We start from the raw sequence: 18573 nt of genomic DNA, 5'->3' as shown, positions 1-18573 counted from the left end.
TGTATACTAGCTGTAACAAATGATCAGGTCCCTGTGTTTCATAACGTTACTTATAGATCACTCTTCGATTGTTTGTATCCAATGTACTAATTATTTGTTGTATTTTCACTATATGGGCAGGAAAGACTACGGAATAAAGAACACTGAACATTGAATATAATCTTTGTCTCAAGTTTGGCTGACGCTTATTTATATATTCCCGCCTATCTCATAAAACATATCGATCAAACTGAACTACCGATCGTAACGAGATCTCCACGAGATGTAAATGAAAAATGGCTTCCAACGAGACTACTATACCGGAGACAATCGCATAATCATGTGTTGTGAACGAGAAAAACACAAAAAAATGACTTGAAGTGTGGCACAAATATAACTTAAACCCTTTATCTTTAAGATATGGGTTCTCACATTATAGATATCCTGCGTCAGGGGATATGGGCATCATTGAGCGGAGGCTGGTTCTACGACCCCCATCAAAACATCTTCTCGAACACCTTCCATCTGTATCTATGGGTGGCTCTGCTCGTTGCCCCCCTGATCCTCCACCTTGTAAGTGATTTGAGCAGGAACTATCTCAGGTTTTCAACAGGTCGATACATTTTGTGTTTGATTGTACTGTTTATATTTGATGTGCTATTTTTGTCGGATCGTATATCGGTCAACTTCCTACTTTCATTCTGTCATAAGAATTCCTGCATGATTCATCTCGGATGTCACTGATAAAGATTCACCTACCCACATATAAGGTCTACACGTAAATCACAGCTCCTTATGAACGTAAATCACAACTACCTGTGTGTGTATCGATAAGTAACAAGCTGTAACGCTGGGAATCAGGATTTATATGAAATTAGTCTAAACATAGGTTAAACAAACATATAACACGGTGTTTTTTGTTTTGTTTTTATAAACTGATTTCTCCAGGTTGGGAGGAAGGGGGAATCCCCCAGACACACACACACTTTACAAAAACCTGACTTTTTGACACTACCAACACCATTCACTCTGAGCACACATGGATAAAACACTATTTATGTATAAGATTCAGTAGCTTGAAATTATTTTCATAAACGTTTAAAAATTTGGACAGTTTAGGATACTATATGCTGAAGCTCAATATCTTTCCATAACTCAGTAAAAAAGGAAGAGTGGAAGTAAAATCTTCCAGAATTCCAGCATTTTGAACAGTTTATGATCGAAACCCCAATGCAGGTGCACAGGATGACCAATAAAATTGCCAAGTCATAGTGCTATCAAAAACTGCAATTTATTCTATAATTAGATATGAGACAATGTCATCACATTCAGTTTAATGATGTATTTAATTGTGGTTGGAATATATATAGCATCTAAAACTAAGTAAAAAACCTATACAAGTCTACAGCAAAGGAAACATGATTGTAAACAATGTTTTCCAATTTTCCATCTATTTCCCATTGAGCCTTGTCAAGAGGCTCGGAAGACTATGTATATCTGCATTATTACTGTTCAAATAAATTGGTAAGTCAATCATATTAAAGCAGAAAAAATATTTTTGATTAGATATAATCTGTTTTTAATTATTTTCTTTTATATTTTGGTGAAATTTCATATTTAACTATTTAATATACTGCTTTGAGATGAAAACATTACGCTGGCACACATAGTTGTCATTGTAGAATTGGTGTTTAAATGAATAGCCCTGTTGTATGTACGTCATGAATTTTGTTCGCTTTGAGCAATTCATTTGACAGTAGAGGCTAAAATCTGGCCTTATTGATGGAACTCTGATTTCCTGTAAAATAACTTCTTAAATTGGTTGAGCTTTGTTATTGGAATTCAAGCCCCTTAAATTCTATTCCACTAGAAATAGGCATGAAACATGTTGATAGCAGATACTGAGATAAGGATGTTCAGACAAAATTAGGATGACTATATATATCAACCAATGTAAGAGTTTCTTTTGCTGGATGTGACAAGATCATTTACCTGCTCTGAGTTCACCAATTTGGTAGAATGTTAGGTCCCGACATGGTTTCTGTAGGTCCGCCCACACAGTAAAGGACAACAAATGATATAAGTTTGATAACACTTTGTACTAGATTAAAATCACCTCTTTAATTATGAGTAGGCTCTAAAAATGTGCATTTCAGTCAACATGTGCCTGACATCAAGATAATGTTTTTTTGACAACTTGGGATTAGGTCCGACAGACTTTTTACCATATTTTAGGCTAGCTATGTCCACTAGTCATTTTTTGGGTCCCAGACCTTGATCTTAAGGAAATTTCAGCCACTGATACTTCACATGAAATGAAAAGTTCTAGAATTGACTCATGACTATTTATTTCTGGATCTTTTTGGGATGTATAAAATTGTGTAGGTTATACTGTATATGACATCAATTCCCGAATGTGACGAGCATGATGTCACATCCTGCATGATGTAGGTGACTTGATATACATGTCTGTTATAGCCTAAGTTGATTTGTCCCATTGAGTTGACTATTTTCTTCAATCTTTCCTTCAATTATACTTGAGTATTTAGTCAAGATGTATACCATGAAATACATTAGCTCCACCTCCTCTGTTATTCAAGGTGCCGGTAATGACTTGGTGTTAACTGTTTACATCAATTAGCACTAGTGGTGTAATTCCTACATTCACCAAGCACACATATAGACAAAAAATTATACTTTTGATACTGAATATATATATATACCAGTCAAGATTTCAAATTGTGAACGTAATGCTACAACAATACAGGATATTTTGACAGTTGAGTTTAGCTGTCATTTACCAATTTTCAGCAGTACACATTGGTGTAACTGTGTGCGTTGGGGTGGTGAGAGGGCTTAGGATTCCACACTTTATGATATGGTTGTCTGAAATCTTTTATCTTTAGACTCCGAACTCATCTGTCCTAACACTAATTATACTGAGGTGTATATATTCTTTCAGACCCTTGTCTCATCTGTGCTACTATGGGGGCTGTACTGCCTTGTGGTGGGACTGGTGTTTGCCATCCTCAAGTGTGTAAACTACCGCCTCCATCACATGTACGACACCACAGAGCTGACAGAGGGGAAAGACGAGGCAGACAAAAAGGACAACAGTGATAAGGACAGCAAGACCATTGAACTAGGGTAAGCTTGTATGTTGCAGTTCTAGGAAGCTAATTATATTCAATCAAATAAGTTTTTGTGTTTTATAGGGGTCAAATGTTCAAAGTCAAAGTGCTGTGTGTTTGAAGAAAGTTATAGAAAGGAATATAGATGTATTATATTGTTGATGTGTATTTAAGAAAATGAAAAAACTAAATAAATATTGTGACTGATGATATATGTACAATTTTGGAAGAAGTTTTACCAACCTTATGTTTTTGTCTTAGTAAATCGAGTGGGCGAGGTAGGGATGATATAGAGCTACGTCCCATTGGTCGCCCACTGTCTGTACAGCCTGGAACTAGTCACCATGATGAGGAGAACAACAACAGAGGCGTGGCGACAGTGGAACGTGACCTAAAACGGAGGCGGTCCGACAGATCTGGTACGCAAGAAAAAATTAACCACACAAAGTTATTACTATTTCTTCATGTTGCATGATGTATTTTTTATAAAACAATAAGTCATTAAGAGAATTTTCATTTCATTTTTTGGACAATTCCGACCAAGAATTTAGAAATTTCTTTAAAAAGGGGAAAAAAGAAAATTTGGTTTCACCCGAGAAAAAGAGTAAATATCCTTGCTCATTAATTTAAGCAGGGGATCATATTGATGTTTATAGTGACTGAGTGCAGTTCCTTTTTTTGTCGATTGATAGGTTAAAAAACAGACGTTAGATGCATTGATGTTACAATGTTTTATCATTTTATTGATTAAGGAAATTAATGTTTGCCTTTTTTTATGTACTTCAAAACTTTATTAGTGTATACTTTGTCAATTAGAAAAGAGGAAGAACGATGGGCAGGCTCCCCTGGCTGAGCTGGAAGCTGATGGGATGGATACTCAGACAGAGACAGGTCAAAAGGAAAAGAAGACAAAATCTAAACTGGAGGTGCAGGAACTCACTAATGTAAAAGGTATTCTTCAAAATCAGCTTGTTTTTGAAAACAAAATCTATTTGTTACTAAATGTGATAATACTATGTGTAACAAGAAACTACCATGAATACAAAAACTATTCATGGGTATAAATATATATACATGTACACCAATTCTAATGGAATCTGTTGTAGTTCTGTATATGAATTTTGTTTCAGGTGCTGAAGGAGATGGTGAAAAAAATTCAAGCCTACCTGTTCAGAACACCACAAACTCTGCCAATCAGATAACAACAAAAGCGGATGTAGAGGTGAATCCCCAGGTATCTGATGGTGAGGTAGAGCAGGGTGAGATATTGGGACTTAAACTTCGTGAGGACACTGACTCTGACCTCTCACCTGATGCTGGATCATGGATACGAAGACGTCGCAAAGCTGTCAGAAGGACTAAAAGTTCTTTGGAGAACACCACCAGGCCGATCCCTCAAATACATGATCCCAGCAATAAAGTCAATATTAGATCATCTCTTCCTCCTCATCAAAGATTTTCAATGCAGACAGTGCAAGAGCAAGGACATTCTGAGACCGGACTCATTAGGCCTCATAGTGATCAAAACATCCTGAAAAGAGTGCGACGGTCCAAAAGGCCAGGAGATGGTTGTGCTGTGGTGGACGTTGAACAGTATACAGGAGCTAAAAGGCCTACATCTTCTGGCTCTTTAGAGTCGACAATATCTTTGGAAGCTGAAATCATGCTGAACCTCATCGCAGGGAAACAGTCAGAAAAGACTGAACAAACAAACTGTGAGGTTGTGAATGAAAAAGTAAGAGAAAATCACAATGGTGATATAAATAGTGATGATACAAAAGACGGAGATTCAGTGCCATCTTCACCACATATTTCCAAAAGTACGGAGGTGCTTTCTAATAGGAAACTAACAGAAACTGAAGTTATTTCAAATAGGAGGCCCCGTCCCAGTGCTGCCTCTGTTGACAGGTTGGGAACTAGGGAGAGCAAATTGGAACGTAGCTTTACTACGGGTAAACCACGCCGCCCAAAACGATCCAAAGACAGGCCTTGTAGTGTGGGAGATCTTGAGTCTGTCCCAGCTAGCTTTGTTAATGGTAGTGAGGTAGGATCAGGAGTCAACTGTAAACCCAGAGACTTATCATTGACATCAAGGATTGCAAGATTTCTACAGGGAGGTAACTCTGACAATTCCAATCTCCAACAAGAGGCAGGACCCTCACAGCAAAGCAGCACAGTTGGTCTAGACTGGCTCTTCAGTACTGATAGCGACTCGCTTAGTTCTGATGGACGTAAGTATCTTAAAACATGAAATCTGTGCAAAAGAAAAATCTGATGATGAATGTCTGGAACATGTGAATTAACACTTATATTTGTAAGTCGGAGAAAATTTGGTAATAATAAGTCAGATATATATTATTTCTTTAGGATGAATCATCTTTAAAACCTCATCAACTTAAACTGTCAACTTTATAAAATTTATAACTTACATTCAGATAAAGAATGAGAAATTTCATTAATCAACCTTTGAAGAATTAACAGATTTTGGGGCAAATATCCAAATCGGGACATTTCACATTTGACAAATATTACAAAGGTGTATTCACTCAATTTCACTGCATGCCCTGGACTATTGTGTTTAAATATTAGTACTATGACTCAGTTTGCAATATATGCCATAAACACATGGCAGTTTTGATGTTTTCAATGAAACCATCTATAATAACAGGGGAGAGTCCTCATTATGATAACAAGATGTGGTCAGACTCATCCAGCACGATGACAAATGAAGGGGACACAACTACTGTGGAAACGACCAGCCCTGACCTGCCAATTAACTACACGCCCCTCCCAGACAATGGCATCGTCACCACCCCATCCACACCAAGTCCAGATGAACTCGAAGCTATGAGGAGGCAGGGCGCTATCCCCAAAAAGTACCCCACCCGCCCACTTCCTGCGCTTCCAGCACCACCAATACCATCGACTGTACCAATACAACCACCCACTGAAGGTAAGTTTGGGGATGTATAGATTTGAAAATGGTACATACTGGAAAATATACTACTAATTATTGGAAAAAGATCCTCATATTTATACATGGTTATTTTGTCATGTTTCTTTTTCCAGAAATTATTTTTAATGTGTACATCATGGACATTGTTAGTTTCTGATGTCAGTGTCCAAATATTGATATTCTTATCACCTGACAAAATAGAACCATAGAAATTTTATACTGTCAAATCTTGTTATTTTGCCATTATTTGTCAAAGCTTATAAAGGGGGGTTGGTAATACATGGAGGGAGATGTATAAAGGAATTGTTAAAAATGGAAAAGGGTAAGATGAAATATACTTATACATCAGGACAAATAAAAAAAGAGGAAGTTAGGGTTACAGTCAATCCTAGAGATTTAATGCCCAGACAAGCACTTGTAAGTCAAGGGTTTTGGTGCACTGTAATTTTGTTTTGGAAAATAAATAGCCTACCTACCATTATTTTTTCTGGATGTAGCACTAAACAGATATTTAATTTTGTTTGACCAAATTATGTTTCTTGTCAACAGATGAACCTACACCTAGTGCAGCTACTCCTTCCTCTGGAGAACTCTCCGATCCAGAAGATTTCCGTCGCAAGATTTTAGAGATCCTGAGTGAATCATCAGACAATCCTGAACAGATAAAGAAACTGATCAATGTTGTTATCACCCAGGCTACAGGTGAGGTTCTTATAGTTTTAAGAGTTTAGAGACTTTGTTCATCCTTATATACTGGTAATGTGTTTCTGTATAGTGAATTGACTTGTTTGTTTTTGTCTTTAATGGAGCGTTAACATCTTTTAAGACATGTTTAAATATGTTTTGCTGACATTGTGTGTTTCTGTTCACAGAGAGACGTGGCAGTAGAGGCACAGATAGCCTCAGTGGGGACAGACACAAAAGAGGTACATTCTGTCATAGTTACGTATAGGGAAAGCAAGTAGAGAAGGAACAAAACAAACATAATGGACCCATTAACAACATGTTTGTTTCATTATGATAACCACTTTATACATTTTACCATATTATAACTAATATTGATGACATGTTTCTTCTTTATTATCTCATCAGCTGTGTTATATATATATATATATATATGTATCAAATATTGTCCATACATTTTTCAGACAAGGAAAAGCAGGGTCCACATACCACTACTCCTAGCGCCCCACCTCCACTGACTGAGGACCAGGAGGCTCACTCATCCAAGTCTGCCACACCTACTGAGGTGTCTGCTCTCCTTCCATTTACCAACCAGGTTTCCACTGGCTCTCGTAGTGGTCGCAAGTAAGTCTTAGTCCACTACCCCTCACTTCCCAGCCCTTCAGTTACTCCGCAGTGGTCACAAGTAAGTCTTAGTACCCTACCCTCACTTCCCAGCCCTTCAGTTACTCCGCAGTGGTCACAAGTAAGTCTTAGTCCACTACCCCTCCCTTCCCAGCCCTTCAGTTACTTAGCAGTGGTCACAAGTAAGTCTTAGTACCCTACACCTCACTTCCCAGCCCTTCAGCTACTTAGCAGTGGTCACAAGTAAGTCTTAGTACCCTACCCCTCATTTCCCAGCCCTTCAGTTACTTAGCAGTGGTCACAAGTAAGTCTTAGTACCCTACACCTCACTTCCCAGCCCTTCAGCTACTTAGCAGTGGTCACAAGTAAGTCTTAGTCCACTACCCCTCACTTCCCAGCCCTTCAGTTCCTCAGCAGTGGTCACAAGTAAGTCTTCGTCCCCTACTCCTCACTTCCCAGCCCTTCAGTTACTCCGCAGTGGTCACAAGTAAGTCTTAGTACCCTACCCCTCATTTCCCAGCCCTTCAGTTAGTCAGCAGTGGTCACAAGTAAGTCTTAGTCCACTACCCCTCCCTTCCCAGCCCTTCAGTTACTTAGCAGTGGTCACAAGTAAATCTTAGTACCCTCCCCCTCACTTCTCAGCCCTTCAGTTACTCAGCAGTGGGCACAAGTAAGTCTTCATCCCCTACCCTCACTGCCCAGCCCTTCAGTTACTCAGCAGTGGGCACAAGTAAGTCTTAGTCCCCTACCCCTCATTTCCCAGCCCTTCAGTTAGTCAGCAGTGGTCACAAGTAAGTCTTCGTCCCCTTCCCCTCACTTCCCAGCCCTTCAGTTCCTCAGCAGTGGTCACAAGTAAGTCTTCGTCCCCTTCCCCTCACTTCCCAGCCCTTCAGTTACTCCGCAGTGGTCACAAGTAAGTCTTAGTACCCTACCCCTCATTTCCCAGCCCTTCAGTTAGTCAGCAGTGGTCACAAGTAAGTCTTCGTCCCCTACTCCTCACTTCCCAGCCCTTCAGTTACTCCGCAGTGGTCACAAGTAAGTCTTAGTACCCTACCCCTCATTTCCCAGCCCTTCAGTTAGTCAGCAGTGGTCACAAGTAAGTCTTAATCCCCTACCCTCACTTCCCAGCCCCTCAGTTACTCAGCAGTGGTCACAAGTAAGTCTTCGTACCCTACCCCTCACTTCCCAGCCACTCAGTTACTCAGCAGTGGTCGCAAGTAAGTCTTAGTCCACTACCCCTCACTTCCCAGCCCTTCAGTTCCTCAGCAGTGGTCACAAGTAAGTCTTAATCCCCTACCCTCACTTCCCAGCCCCTCAGTTACTCAGCAGTGGTCACAAGTCAGTCTTAGTACCCTACTCCTCACTTCACAGCCCTTCAGTTACTCAGCAGTGGTCGCAAGTAAGCCTTCTTTATCCCTCTTTAGCCCTCTTATCCCTGACTGCCCTTGTCACAACTTGCCAATGTAGCAACTGCATGATAACATGTATTATATGAAAAGTTTATTCATCTGAATTGCATAGTGGTTAGCAGTGTGTAAAACAATCACATAAACTGTGAGGCCCATTGCTACTGTCCTATATTCACTTGCAAACTTTCTGTGACAGTGTGAAAAGACGACGAGTAGACAGGACCAAGTCAAAGGGTCGTCACCGCCACAACACACCGCCACAATTGTCAGAATCAAGTGGCAATCAAAGTGTCCACATGGCTGCCTCACATGATGACACGACTGAGGGAGCTGTTCACTGGTTTCAGGATGACCAAGGTAGGCTGCACAAAAGATACCTCCATAACAACCATTCAAAGGGAATTTGATTTTATCAATACTTTGAAAAATCATGACTAATGCTTACCTTATCTACACAGATTTTTTTTGTGTAGGGGGGGTGGGGGTGGGGGTGGGGGGAATGCAAAGTAAAAGTCTGTTTAAAATTTTGTTACTTCATATGTATAGTATATTTCAAATATCTTGAAGTGTCCTGGCATCTTTGAAGTCTATAACAAGCATACACCCTCTTCATAATATATAATAAACCATAAACTTCTTTCAATCATACTCACATTTTTTTTGTAAGCTTAAGTTAATTTGGCATTTACAAGGTTGATTATTGAAGTATTTCCACCATTTAAGAATCCTAATGCTATCTTACCCAAAATATCTGTGGTTTGTGTTAGAGTTATCTCCCTTAGATAATTAATAATTCAGAAGTACTCTAGGAATATCAGTGTATGCATTCCAGTGGACCTCTCAAATATTGAAAGCACTAGCCCTTATGCAATTTATGTGGGGTTTTTTAAATTCTGCTAGTCAGACTTATAGTTTCATAAAATTCACCAGCTTCGACTAAAAATCTACAGGCAATGAGCTTGTGAAACTGTATTTCACTGATATCGGCTTTTAACCAAATCCTGAGACATAAGAAGCATTGTACAGGTTTCTTAGTGTGGATGTTTGTTTGAAAGGAAATTTAAAGATATCATAGCAGCATATATATCCTTAAGTGAGTAGAAACAAATCAATATGTGTACAGGCTGGAAATAGAGTGCTTCACTTTCGTAGTAGTTACTATCTGTTTCTGTGTTATAGGTAACTGGTTGTCGTACACATTTGGGGAAAACAGCAGTGGTGTGGCCTTCAACACCAACGAGACTGTGGATGCCTCAGTACCGTGGTCAGAGAAGAGGTCAGTAATTTGTAGTCTGTTTATTGTGTATAGCATCTGGATTCTTTTGTGTTTGCAGGGTAGAAATTCTGTTTTAAAAAACTTCAGCTTCAAGTTAGTTGTTCTTGATATTTTGAAATCTCCTGTATAATTTGCATAGATTTTTGTCTGGGATCAAATGTAATTAATAAACTTGTTGACATACGTACACTATAATTGTCTTGTTAGTGCAACTCATTTATCACTTTCCATCCCAATATCATAACGTTCATTAATGCTGGGGGTAAACGATCAATCAACATTGTTAGCTCAATGTGTAACAGTCGGCATGTGAGCTTATGCCGTGGCGCAGCGTCAGTCGTCACAGGGGTCAAATATGTTTAACATCTTTTAATAGGTTGGTCTAGTTCACTTTTAAGGTAACAAGTGTGAGATTAATACCAGGTGAGCGATGCAGGCCCATTGGGCCTCTTGTTGAAAATAGCTTGTTGGTAAATGACTTTGTGGTTTTGCAGCTGGAGCCTTAGTGGCTCGGATTCTACAGTGATATTGGACTCACCTAAACCTGAGAACAATAAGGATGAACCCAGCCTGTTGGACCCAAATGGGCAGGTTGTCATCAACTTTGTGAACCTTCCTGGTTTAGTGGAGTCCCATATAGGATTACATAATCGCCATGCACGCATTCCGTCAGGCTGTCCAACAGGAAGTTCCTCAGACTCTGATCTCCAAGACTCGGCATCTCGAGATGGAAAACCAAAACCCTTCTACAAATTCAAATACGTACCTTATCTGACAAAATACATTAAGGTCCATTTTGATAGACTGGCATTGTTAGCTTTATTAGATAGGTGAGTATTGATAATTTTAACAAATTGAGATATTCTTACTGCATAATTCTAATATTCATACTCATTCTATGACATAATTATTCAAATTTGAAGGTGATTTTTTGGGATTTCTATAAAGTATTCTCTTGTTTTTGCAAAATCATAACTAATGTTTTGAAATAAATATTTAAAAAAAAGGTTGTTTAACTAATAATAAATTATAAATATTTAAAAAACATACTGGTCAAATTATTTATACATATTACATGATTTGTATTTTGTTTATTTAACAGGAATTTAACAACTATAGAGAATATTGTAGCTGTGATAATATCAGTGGCTGTGGCCGCCCTGGGAGCCCTAGTCCTCAGCAGTAACTTCTACCACGACTTGTCCGTGTTCCTCTTCTGTTTTATTATTGCCAGTTGTCAATATTCACTAGTAAAGGTAAGTTTAGTCTAGTCATCTATATTGTCTAGTATATTCACTAGTAAAGGTAAGTTTAGTCTAGTCATTTATATTCACTAGTATATTCATTAATAAAGGTCGGTTTAGTCTAGTCGTCTATATTCACTAGTAAAGGTTGGTTTAGTCTAGTCGTCTATATTCACTAGTAAAGGTCGATTTAGTCTAGTCGTCTATATTCACTAGTAAAGGTAAGTTTAGTCTAGTCGTCTATATTCACTAGTAAAGGTTGATTTAGTCAAGTCTATATTCACTAGTAAACGTTGGTTTAGTCTAGTCTTCTATATTCACTAGTAAAGGTCGATTTAGTCTAGTCGTCTATATTAACTAGTAAAGGTAAGTTTAGTCTAGTCGTCTATACTCACTAGTAAAGGTTGGTTTAGTCTAGGCGTCTATATTCACTAGTAAAGGTCGATTTAGCCTAGTCGTCTATATTCACTAGTAAAGGTAGATTTTGTCTAGTCGTCTATATTCACTAGTAAAGCTCGATTTAGTCAAGTCTATATTCACTAGTAAAGGTTGGTTTAGTCTAGTCTTCTATATTCACTAGTAAAGGTCGGTTTAGTCTAGTCGTCTATACTCACTACTAAAGGTAGGTTTAGTCTAGTCGTCTATATTCACTAGTAAAGGTCGATTTAGTCAAGTCTATATTCACTAGTAAAGGTTGGTTTAGTCTAGTCGTCTATATTCACTAGTAAAGATAGGTTAAGTCTAGTCATCTATATTCACTAGTATATTCACTACTAAAGGACGGTTAAGTCTAGTCGTCTATATTCACTAGTAAAGGTAGGTCAAGTCTAGTCATCTATATTCACTAGTATATTCACTACTAAAGGTAGGTTAAGTCTAGTCGTCTATATTCACTAGTAAAGGTAGGTTTAGTCTAGTCGTCTATATTCACTAAAGGTAGCTTAAGTCTAGGCGTCTATATTCACTAATAAAGGTAGGTTTAATCTAGTCGTCTATATTCACTAGTAAAGGTCGGTTTAGTCTAGTCGTCTATATTCACTATTAAAGGTAGGTTTAGTCTAGTCTATATTCACGAGTAAAGGTAGGTTTAGTCTAGTCGTCTATATTCACTAGTAAAGGTAGGTTTAGTCTAGTCGTCTATGTTCACTAGTATATTCACTAGTAAAGGTAAGTTTAGTCTAGTCGTCTATATTCACTAGTAAAGGTAGGTTTAAATTAGGTGTCCATATTCACTTGATAAGTTTTGTCACTATTCAGTAATACAGGAGATGTAAGTTTAACCTAGTTGTTAACATTCACTAATAAAGGCAGTTGAAATCTGCAGTTGTCACTCTTCACTTATTAAGTTAAATGTATCTGTAGTTGTCAACATTCATCAGTGACTTATATGATATTTTAAGTTTGTAAATTTGTCTTTTGTTTGTATTATGACTTAATAATTTATGGGAGTTATCATGATTTCAGAGTGTCCAGCCTGATGCAGCATCACCCATGCATGTAAGTTTGACTTTATCATTGTCATAGGAACATAACTGTCCAGAACATTGCACAAAGAACACATCATTCACAGCAATAATTGTAACAGAATTCTTTCTGTTTGGTATAGATACAATTCATATTTTACACTGTTCTAAAAGAATAACCTATAAGATATTTAGGAGCCCAGATGGGCCACTCTTTGTCATGACCAGCTGATAGCAACAACATAAAAAAAACTTGTTTAAAAAAAGTTTTTATGTAAGACGTATCACTTTATATGCAACAAGCCCAGATATAATGAACATAAATTGGCTGTGATGCTGCTGATGTGGTCTTCTGTTGTTACAGGGATACAACCGTATTGTGGTGTTCAGCCGTCCATTTTACTTCTGTGTGTGCTGTGGCCTTATGCTGTTACTGGACCATGCCCGGCGACTTGTTCCCACCACTCCAACCTATGTCTATGGAGTGCCATTTACTGTTGCGTCCTGTCTCATCTTCGCCAGGGACTTTCTTCAAAGTGAGTAGTTAGTTCATTAAGGTAATGGAGAGTATGTGTATCATTTTCATACTGGAATTAATTTTATTAGCAAACAGATATATTATAGTTCTGAGGTGCCAGTGTCACTGTTTAAATAACATTAATTGGTGAACATTTAAATGAACATCCACGCCACTTAAGCATTTGTTGGACCAAGCAATCAGCCAAAGAACTCATTATATATGATCACATTCCGTTTTCTAACAAAAAAAATGTAACATGTTCTTTGATATTACCAAATATTTAGCAGGTAATTTGTTTTCACTTATAAACTCGGTAGCATCAAATACTGGAATCAGTCAGCTAAATTGCAGACAACGTAATCTTAACTACAGAGTTATGTGGTTAGTAACATTGTGTGTTGCAGTGTTTATCCTGTGTTTCCCACTCATATTTACACTGGGCCTCCTGCCACAAGTGAACACCTTCATGATGTACCTGTTGGAGCAGATTGACATGCATGTGTTTGGTGGTAATGGTAAGTCGGACATCAGTCCCATTGCTAACCGATAAATTAATACTCTTTACAAAAAGTCCTTGTTTTTCCTCTGAAATATAATGTACTGACCAGGTAGTGAAACATTGATTGTTCATTTAGTAGTATTGAGCATATAAGTGGTTTAAGATACCAAATTGGTGGCCTAAATTACTACTTTTTACAGGGAAACGGGTATTAGAATGCCTCTGTGACTTTTAAAATGAGACTACATGTATAAACTTACCAGTAAAGACTCCACATTATAGCATGAATTATTAACTCATTCACCCCTGAAGACACAATTGAACTCTTCCAGTTCAAAGGTTCGAATAGTTCATTATGAAATTTCAGGGGGTAAATGAGTTAATGTTTTTAATGCAGGTTTGATTTTGATAATGTGATATTTATCATATATTTTAAGAGTGCATGTTATGTTACTGATCGGAATTTGGAGGTGTTAGTTTACTTTGTGGTGAGGAAAGATCATTTGATATCTTACTCATCTCTATAGCTTTTTGGTTAATGCATACAATTCTACAACTACTGTACTGTAAGTTTGAGAGTCTCTTTCTCCTGTATGGTGAGGAAATAACAAATGATGTTTTGATAATCTGTGAGATTGTGTATTACGTTACAACAACTGTTCACGTTGTGGTGTCTGTTTACTGTATCGTTAGGAAAGATTATTTAATATTTTGATCACCGACTTTGAGATTGTGTTTTATGTTACAGCTACTGTGAGTTTGGGGGCGTCAGTCTACTGTATGGTACGGAGTGTTCTTGCTGTCACCTTTCTATATGGAGTATGCTTCTTTGCCATTGAAGTAAGTACTGCTGAACAGAATACAGGCTGAAGCTTAAAGTGAACTCATTGTTTAAACTCTTTTAAATGGTAACTGTGACATTAAGTTGGTGACATTTCTAAAATAGAAATAACGCAAGTGTTTTCTGAATTTCAGCATAAAGGTATTGTTTAAACCTTTGAACATTTCAACAAACTGAATAATGACCTGTAAGTCCCTCTTTGAATATAACTTCTGTGGTGTTTTATGATATCTGACAGCCACAAGAGGTGACCTTTGTTTGTTTTAAAAAATAACTTTATTTCCTTTGTGTTATATATTTATCTTAAGATTTTAATGTATCCCAATATACATGATATAAATTTTCTTTGTTGTGCATTGCTGGGTTTGGGGTTCAAATTCCCTGTCAAAAATTGTCCTGGCACAGGATGGCTCTCATAGATTATGCTTTCTTTCGCAGGATATAAACTGCAGTTATAATATGTATCAGTATGGTACACTGTATATGAAAATCGTTTTTAAGTTTCTGATTGACATCCATTGTTTTTCTCCTTGCCCTTGCCACCCTTTCCTCACTTCCTTTCTCTAAAGACAATACCATGCTATGCTACAGGTTGGAGCTGGAACAGGACAGCGTGCATGTGATGACAAGGACCTGTCTCAGAATGTTTTGTTTTCAATCTTTTCTGCACTGCTGGTTGCTGTATCTTACCACCTTAGTAGAAGTGCTAGTGATCCGTCTGTTTTGTGGTAAGTGAATCACTTAATTCCTAGTTTTATTATCTGCTCTCAATCTGTCATCACACATTGGTTTCCAGACTATAACTTTCATGAATATTTTTGGAGTTCAGCCAAATTTGGGTTATGCTTGCAAATTAATGCAATTCTCAGGAGTTAAGAATAGGCAAAAAATCGCCACACTTGCTGGTAGTGGAGCATTTGCTGACGTTTTAGTGTGGGAGTTAATTGGTATTTTGGGAAATGGAATTTACCTAACATATAGAAGAACATAGGGCAAGATATCCTAAGAACCATCATTCAGTAAGTCCACATATATGTTATAGTTCATCTTCTCAATTTCCTCTTAACACATGTGTAATAGGCTGTAGGGTACTACTGATGTAAGTCACTCCTATATAGATTATCCCTTAGCATACTGTTTTATAAACTGTGCCCCTAGGATGCTGGTGCGAGATCTCATGTTTACGGAGAAGAAAACTGAAGGAGAGGATGGGGACCTCATAGACCCACTTCCTGAAAAACTTAAGAAATGTGTGGTATGTATATCAAGACAGAAATGACCAGTAAATAAAGATTCTTTCATTTCCTTTAATTTTTGTAAGGTTGATAAAGCTTAAAGCTGTCTGACAGTAAAATTTTGATCAGTGCATTTTAAAAAAAAATCATTAAAGTCAGTACAGTAATTTCTAATGTAAAGTTTACAGCAGCCTATGCCTGTGTGAAGTGGGGGAAACGTATACATTTTTATAAAAATTGCGCAAATATTCCTTTTCTTTCCTTTATTTTGAGAAAGTACCAAGTATTTCACTTTTCGACGGTGGGAAAGTGCTTGTTTTCGGCAGTTAAACAAGGAAAACACATTGACTTCAAGTATTTAAGGTTTCTAGTATCTGACAGCATTCAAATTGGGGAGTTAACCTAATCTACCTAATGTGTTGTTTGACAGAGTGAGCGTCTACAGTCAGATCTACTGGTTGTACTAGTCATCCTGGTCATTGGGTTTGCTGTCCACCTCAGTACAGTCTTCAGCAGTCCAGATTTACAGGTCAGTCTCAGTTCTCAACAGACATCAATGGGGTTATAAAGTGCTTTCAGCCTTGATTGCCTTTAAACATTATGTAGTAATTAAAAAAAGAAATCTCACTGTTTTGTGATTTTCATGTTAATATGTGTTATTATATAACAAACTTATAACTTTACTTTGAACTGTAAGGCCACAGACAACATTGGAAACATTTAATTTCTATTCACAGATGAGTGCTCTTTCACAACATGTTACAATCTGATTGTGATATATGAGTTCAAATGTTCAAAATGATAAAAAACAGACATACTTTTGAAATATGATATGAGGATCGTTCTGGGAAAAAGAGCTTTTTACTTTGAACTATACGTTGCATTCCTCTCCTCATGATTAATACCTACTCCAACAGTGTTAGGGGTTTACACGGGTAGATACTTAGTCGGCAAAATCATATCTGATAGAAAAAAGGCCAACCAGTGGCCTCTTATGTTATAGGAGTAGATTAATAGCTAACAAATGTGGTGTTGTGTACAGCCCCTGCTGAGTGATATCCTGTACTACATCGCGGCCAGTGTCGGCTTCCTTACACACTACATCATTCCTATGCTGCGAAAGGAGATGCCCTGGCTCTGCTGCTCTCACCCTGCCCTCGCTTCCCGAGAGAGGAACATGTTCGAGGTGGAAGGTTAGTCCCACTGTCTATGTGGAGATAGTGATCACGTGAAAACTGGTCTGTATTGCCAGATAGGTCTTCTTCAGGAATAATTGTATTTTGAGACCATCCCCAGGAATTCTGTGTCAGGAAGTGGCCTCTTTACACAGGTGACCTCTTAATATAGGTTCATATCACTATGAAATCACCAAGTTGGAGAACATTAAAAGTGTTCTCCTACTAGAGATGATCTCATAAGCAGGTTTGATTGTATATATTTGACACAGTATGGTTATTTACAGCATTGAGTAGTGACACGGTCAGTGATGTTCCTCAGTTAATCATTGTTTAATTGAAATATTATTCCATTGACAGGTGCTCCAAAGATAATGCTGTTTGAGCGATTCTATGTGTGGCTGCGTTTCTTTGAGCGTAATGCCATGTACCCTGTTGTCTTTCTATGTGCCTTGACCCGGTCAACACCTCAGATTGTCTGCAAGTTTGGAATATAGTAAGTACATGTGTACTAGGCTTTGTTATTCATAAAAACTTAAAACTTTAAAATTGTATCAGACTAAATTTTAGAAGAAAAATGCATGCATTTCTTTTCTTAACAAACTATTGAAATAACCAGCAGTGCTACCAGTTATCAATGTAATCATTCATTGTAGTGGATTGTTTTTCTGACAAAAACTGTAATTTCCACACTACTTGTTGATTACCAACAAGTTCAGTAATGTTTGTGTAGATACTATTATATTTGGTTGTGAGATAACCATTATTTGTGTGTGTTTCAGTGTGGGGCCACTCATCATTGCCATATGTGCCCTGAAGTTGCTGAGGTTTTCGTTTTCCGACACACCAAAACAATACCTTATAATCACATTCACTGTGTTTTTCTTCAAATATGACTACAGACATTCATCAGAAACATTCCTCATCGATTATTTTTTCATATCCATTATTTTTTGTAAGGTAAGTAAACAGTTACATGTTGATTAGTATATGTATTTTCCTGTGTTATTTAAATAAATCTTGATAATATGTTATTAATTTAAAAAAAATATTATAACTATGTTCTGTTGTATTCTTAGATATTTCTTTAAGCTAATTAGGATTTTTTTTGTATTTTTGCATCAGACAATACAATGTTTAATTCAGATTTAAGATAATATTTAGATCAGTATAGGTGATATATTTTTTAGATATTTGTTTGAATCATTATATAGGAAAGGTGTATTTTTCATTTGCATCATACAATATTTTATTCAGATTTAAGATAATATTTAAATAAATAAAAAAATATTCATTATAATCAATACACAAAAACTTAAGTTATCCTTTTTTTCCAGTTCTGTGATTTGATGTTGAAGATGAAGTTTATCATCACATATATAGCTCCATGGCAGATCACCTGGGGCTCAGCTTTCCATGCGTTCGCTCAACCATTCAGTGTTCCTCGTATCCTTTGTATAAATATAGTTTACAGTCATAACTACAACAGTACCAGTGTAGGTCACAGTCATAACTACAACAGTATTAGTGTAGGTCA

General features: G+C 37.3%; 1 protein-coding gene across 1 annotated transcript in view; it reads left to right on the top strand.

Moving 5' to 3' along the window:
* The first annotated feature begins 271 nt into the window (after nucleotides 1-271).
* The window catches only part of LOC110466333 (pecanex-like protein 1), a 36020-nt gene continuing 17718 nt past the window's right edge, over nucleotides 272-18573 (top strand). Inside the window, exons 1-24 of the mRNA XM_021522760.1 lie at nucleotides 272-552; nucleotides 2942-3126; nucleotides 3372-3529; nucleotides 3927-4061; nucleotides 4241-5341; nucleotides 5779-6063; nucleotides 6616-6768; nucleotides 6939-6992; nucleotides 7215-7374; nucleotides 8980-9140; nucleotides 9963-10059; nucleotides 10554-10889; nucleotides 11162-11315; nucleotides 12768-12800; nucleotides 13131-13302; nucleotides 13691-13801; nucleotides 14534-14625; nucleotides 15218-15354; nucleotides 15785-15881; nucleotides 16292-16390; nucleotides 16904-17054; nucleotides 17397-17532; nucleotides 17819-17996; nucleotides 18374-18482. Of these exons, the coding sequence (XP_021378435.1) occupies nucleotides 400-552; nucleotides 2942-3126; nucleotides 3372-3529; nucleotides 3927-4061; nucleotides 4241-5341; nucleotides 5779-6063; nucleotides 6616-6768; nucleotides 6939-6992; nucleotides 7215-7374; nucleotides 8980-9140; nucleotides 9963-10059; nucleotides 10554-10889; nucleotides 11162-11315; nucleotides 12768-12800; nucleotides 13131-13302; nucleotides 13691-13801; nucleotides 14534-14625; nucleotides 15218-15354; nucleotides 15785-15881; nucleotides 16292-16390; nucleotides 16904-17054; nucleotides 17397-17532; nucleotides 17819-17996; nucleotides 18374-18482 (4447 nt within the window). The 5' untranslated portion in view covers nucleotides 272-399. The remainder of the gene's footprint in view (nucleotides 553-2941; nucleotides 3127-3371; nucleotides 3530-3926; nucleotides 4062-4240; nucleotides 5342-5778; nucleotides 6064-6615; nucleotides 6769-6938; nucleotides 6993-7214; nucleotides 7375-8979; nucleotides 9141-9962; nucleotides 10060-10553; nucleotides 10890-11161; nucleotides 11316-12767; nucleotides 12801-13130; nucleotides 13303-13690; nucleotides 13802-14533; nucleotides 14626-15217; nucleotides 15355-15784; nucleotides 15882-16291; nucleotides 16391-16903; nucleotides 17055-17396; nucleotides 17533-17818; nucleotides 17997-18373; nucleotides 18483-18573) is intronic.

This window comes from Mizuhopecten yessoensis, unplaced genomic scaffold (genome assembly GCF_002113885.1).
Source record: "Mizuhopecten yessoensis strain PY_sf001 unplaced genomic scaffold, ASM211388v2 scaffold11131, whole genome shotgun sequence".
In the NCBI taxonomy this organism is placed as follows: domain Eukaryota; kingdom Metazoa; phylum Mollusca; class Bivalvia; order Pectinida; family Pectinidae; genus Mizuhopecten; species Mizuhopecten yessoensis.
The sequence above is the reverse complement of the archived record's forward strand: the minus strand, read 5'-3'. Positions and strand labels throughout refer to the sequence as shown.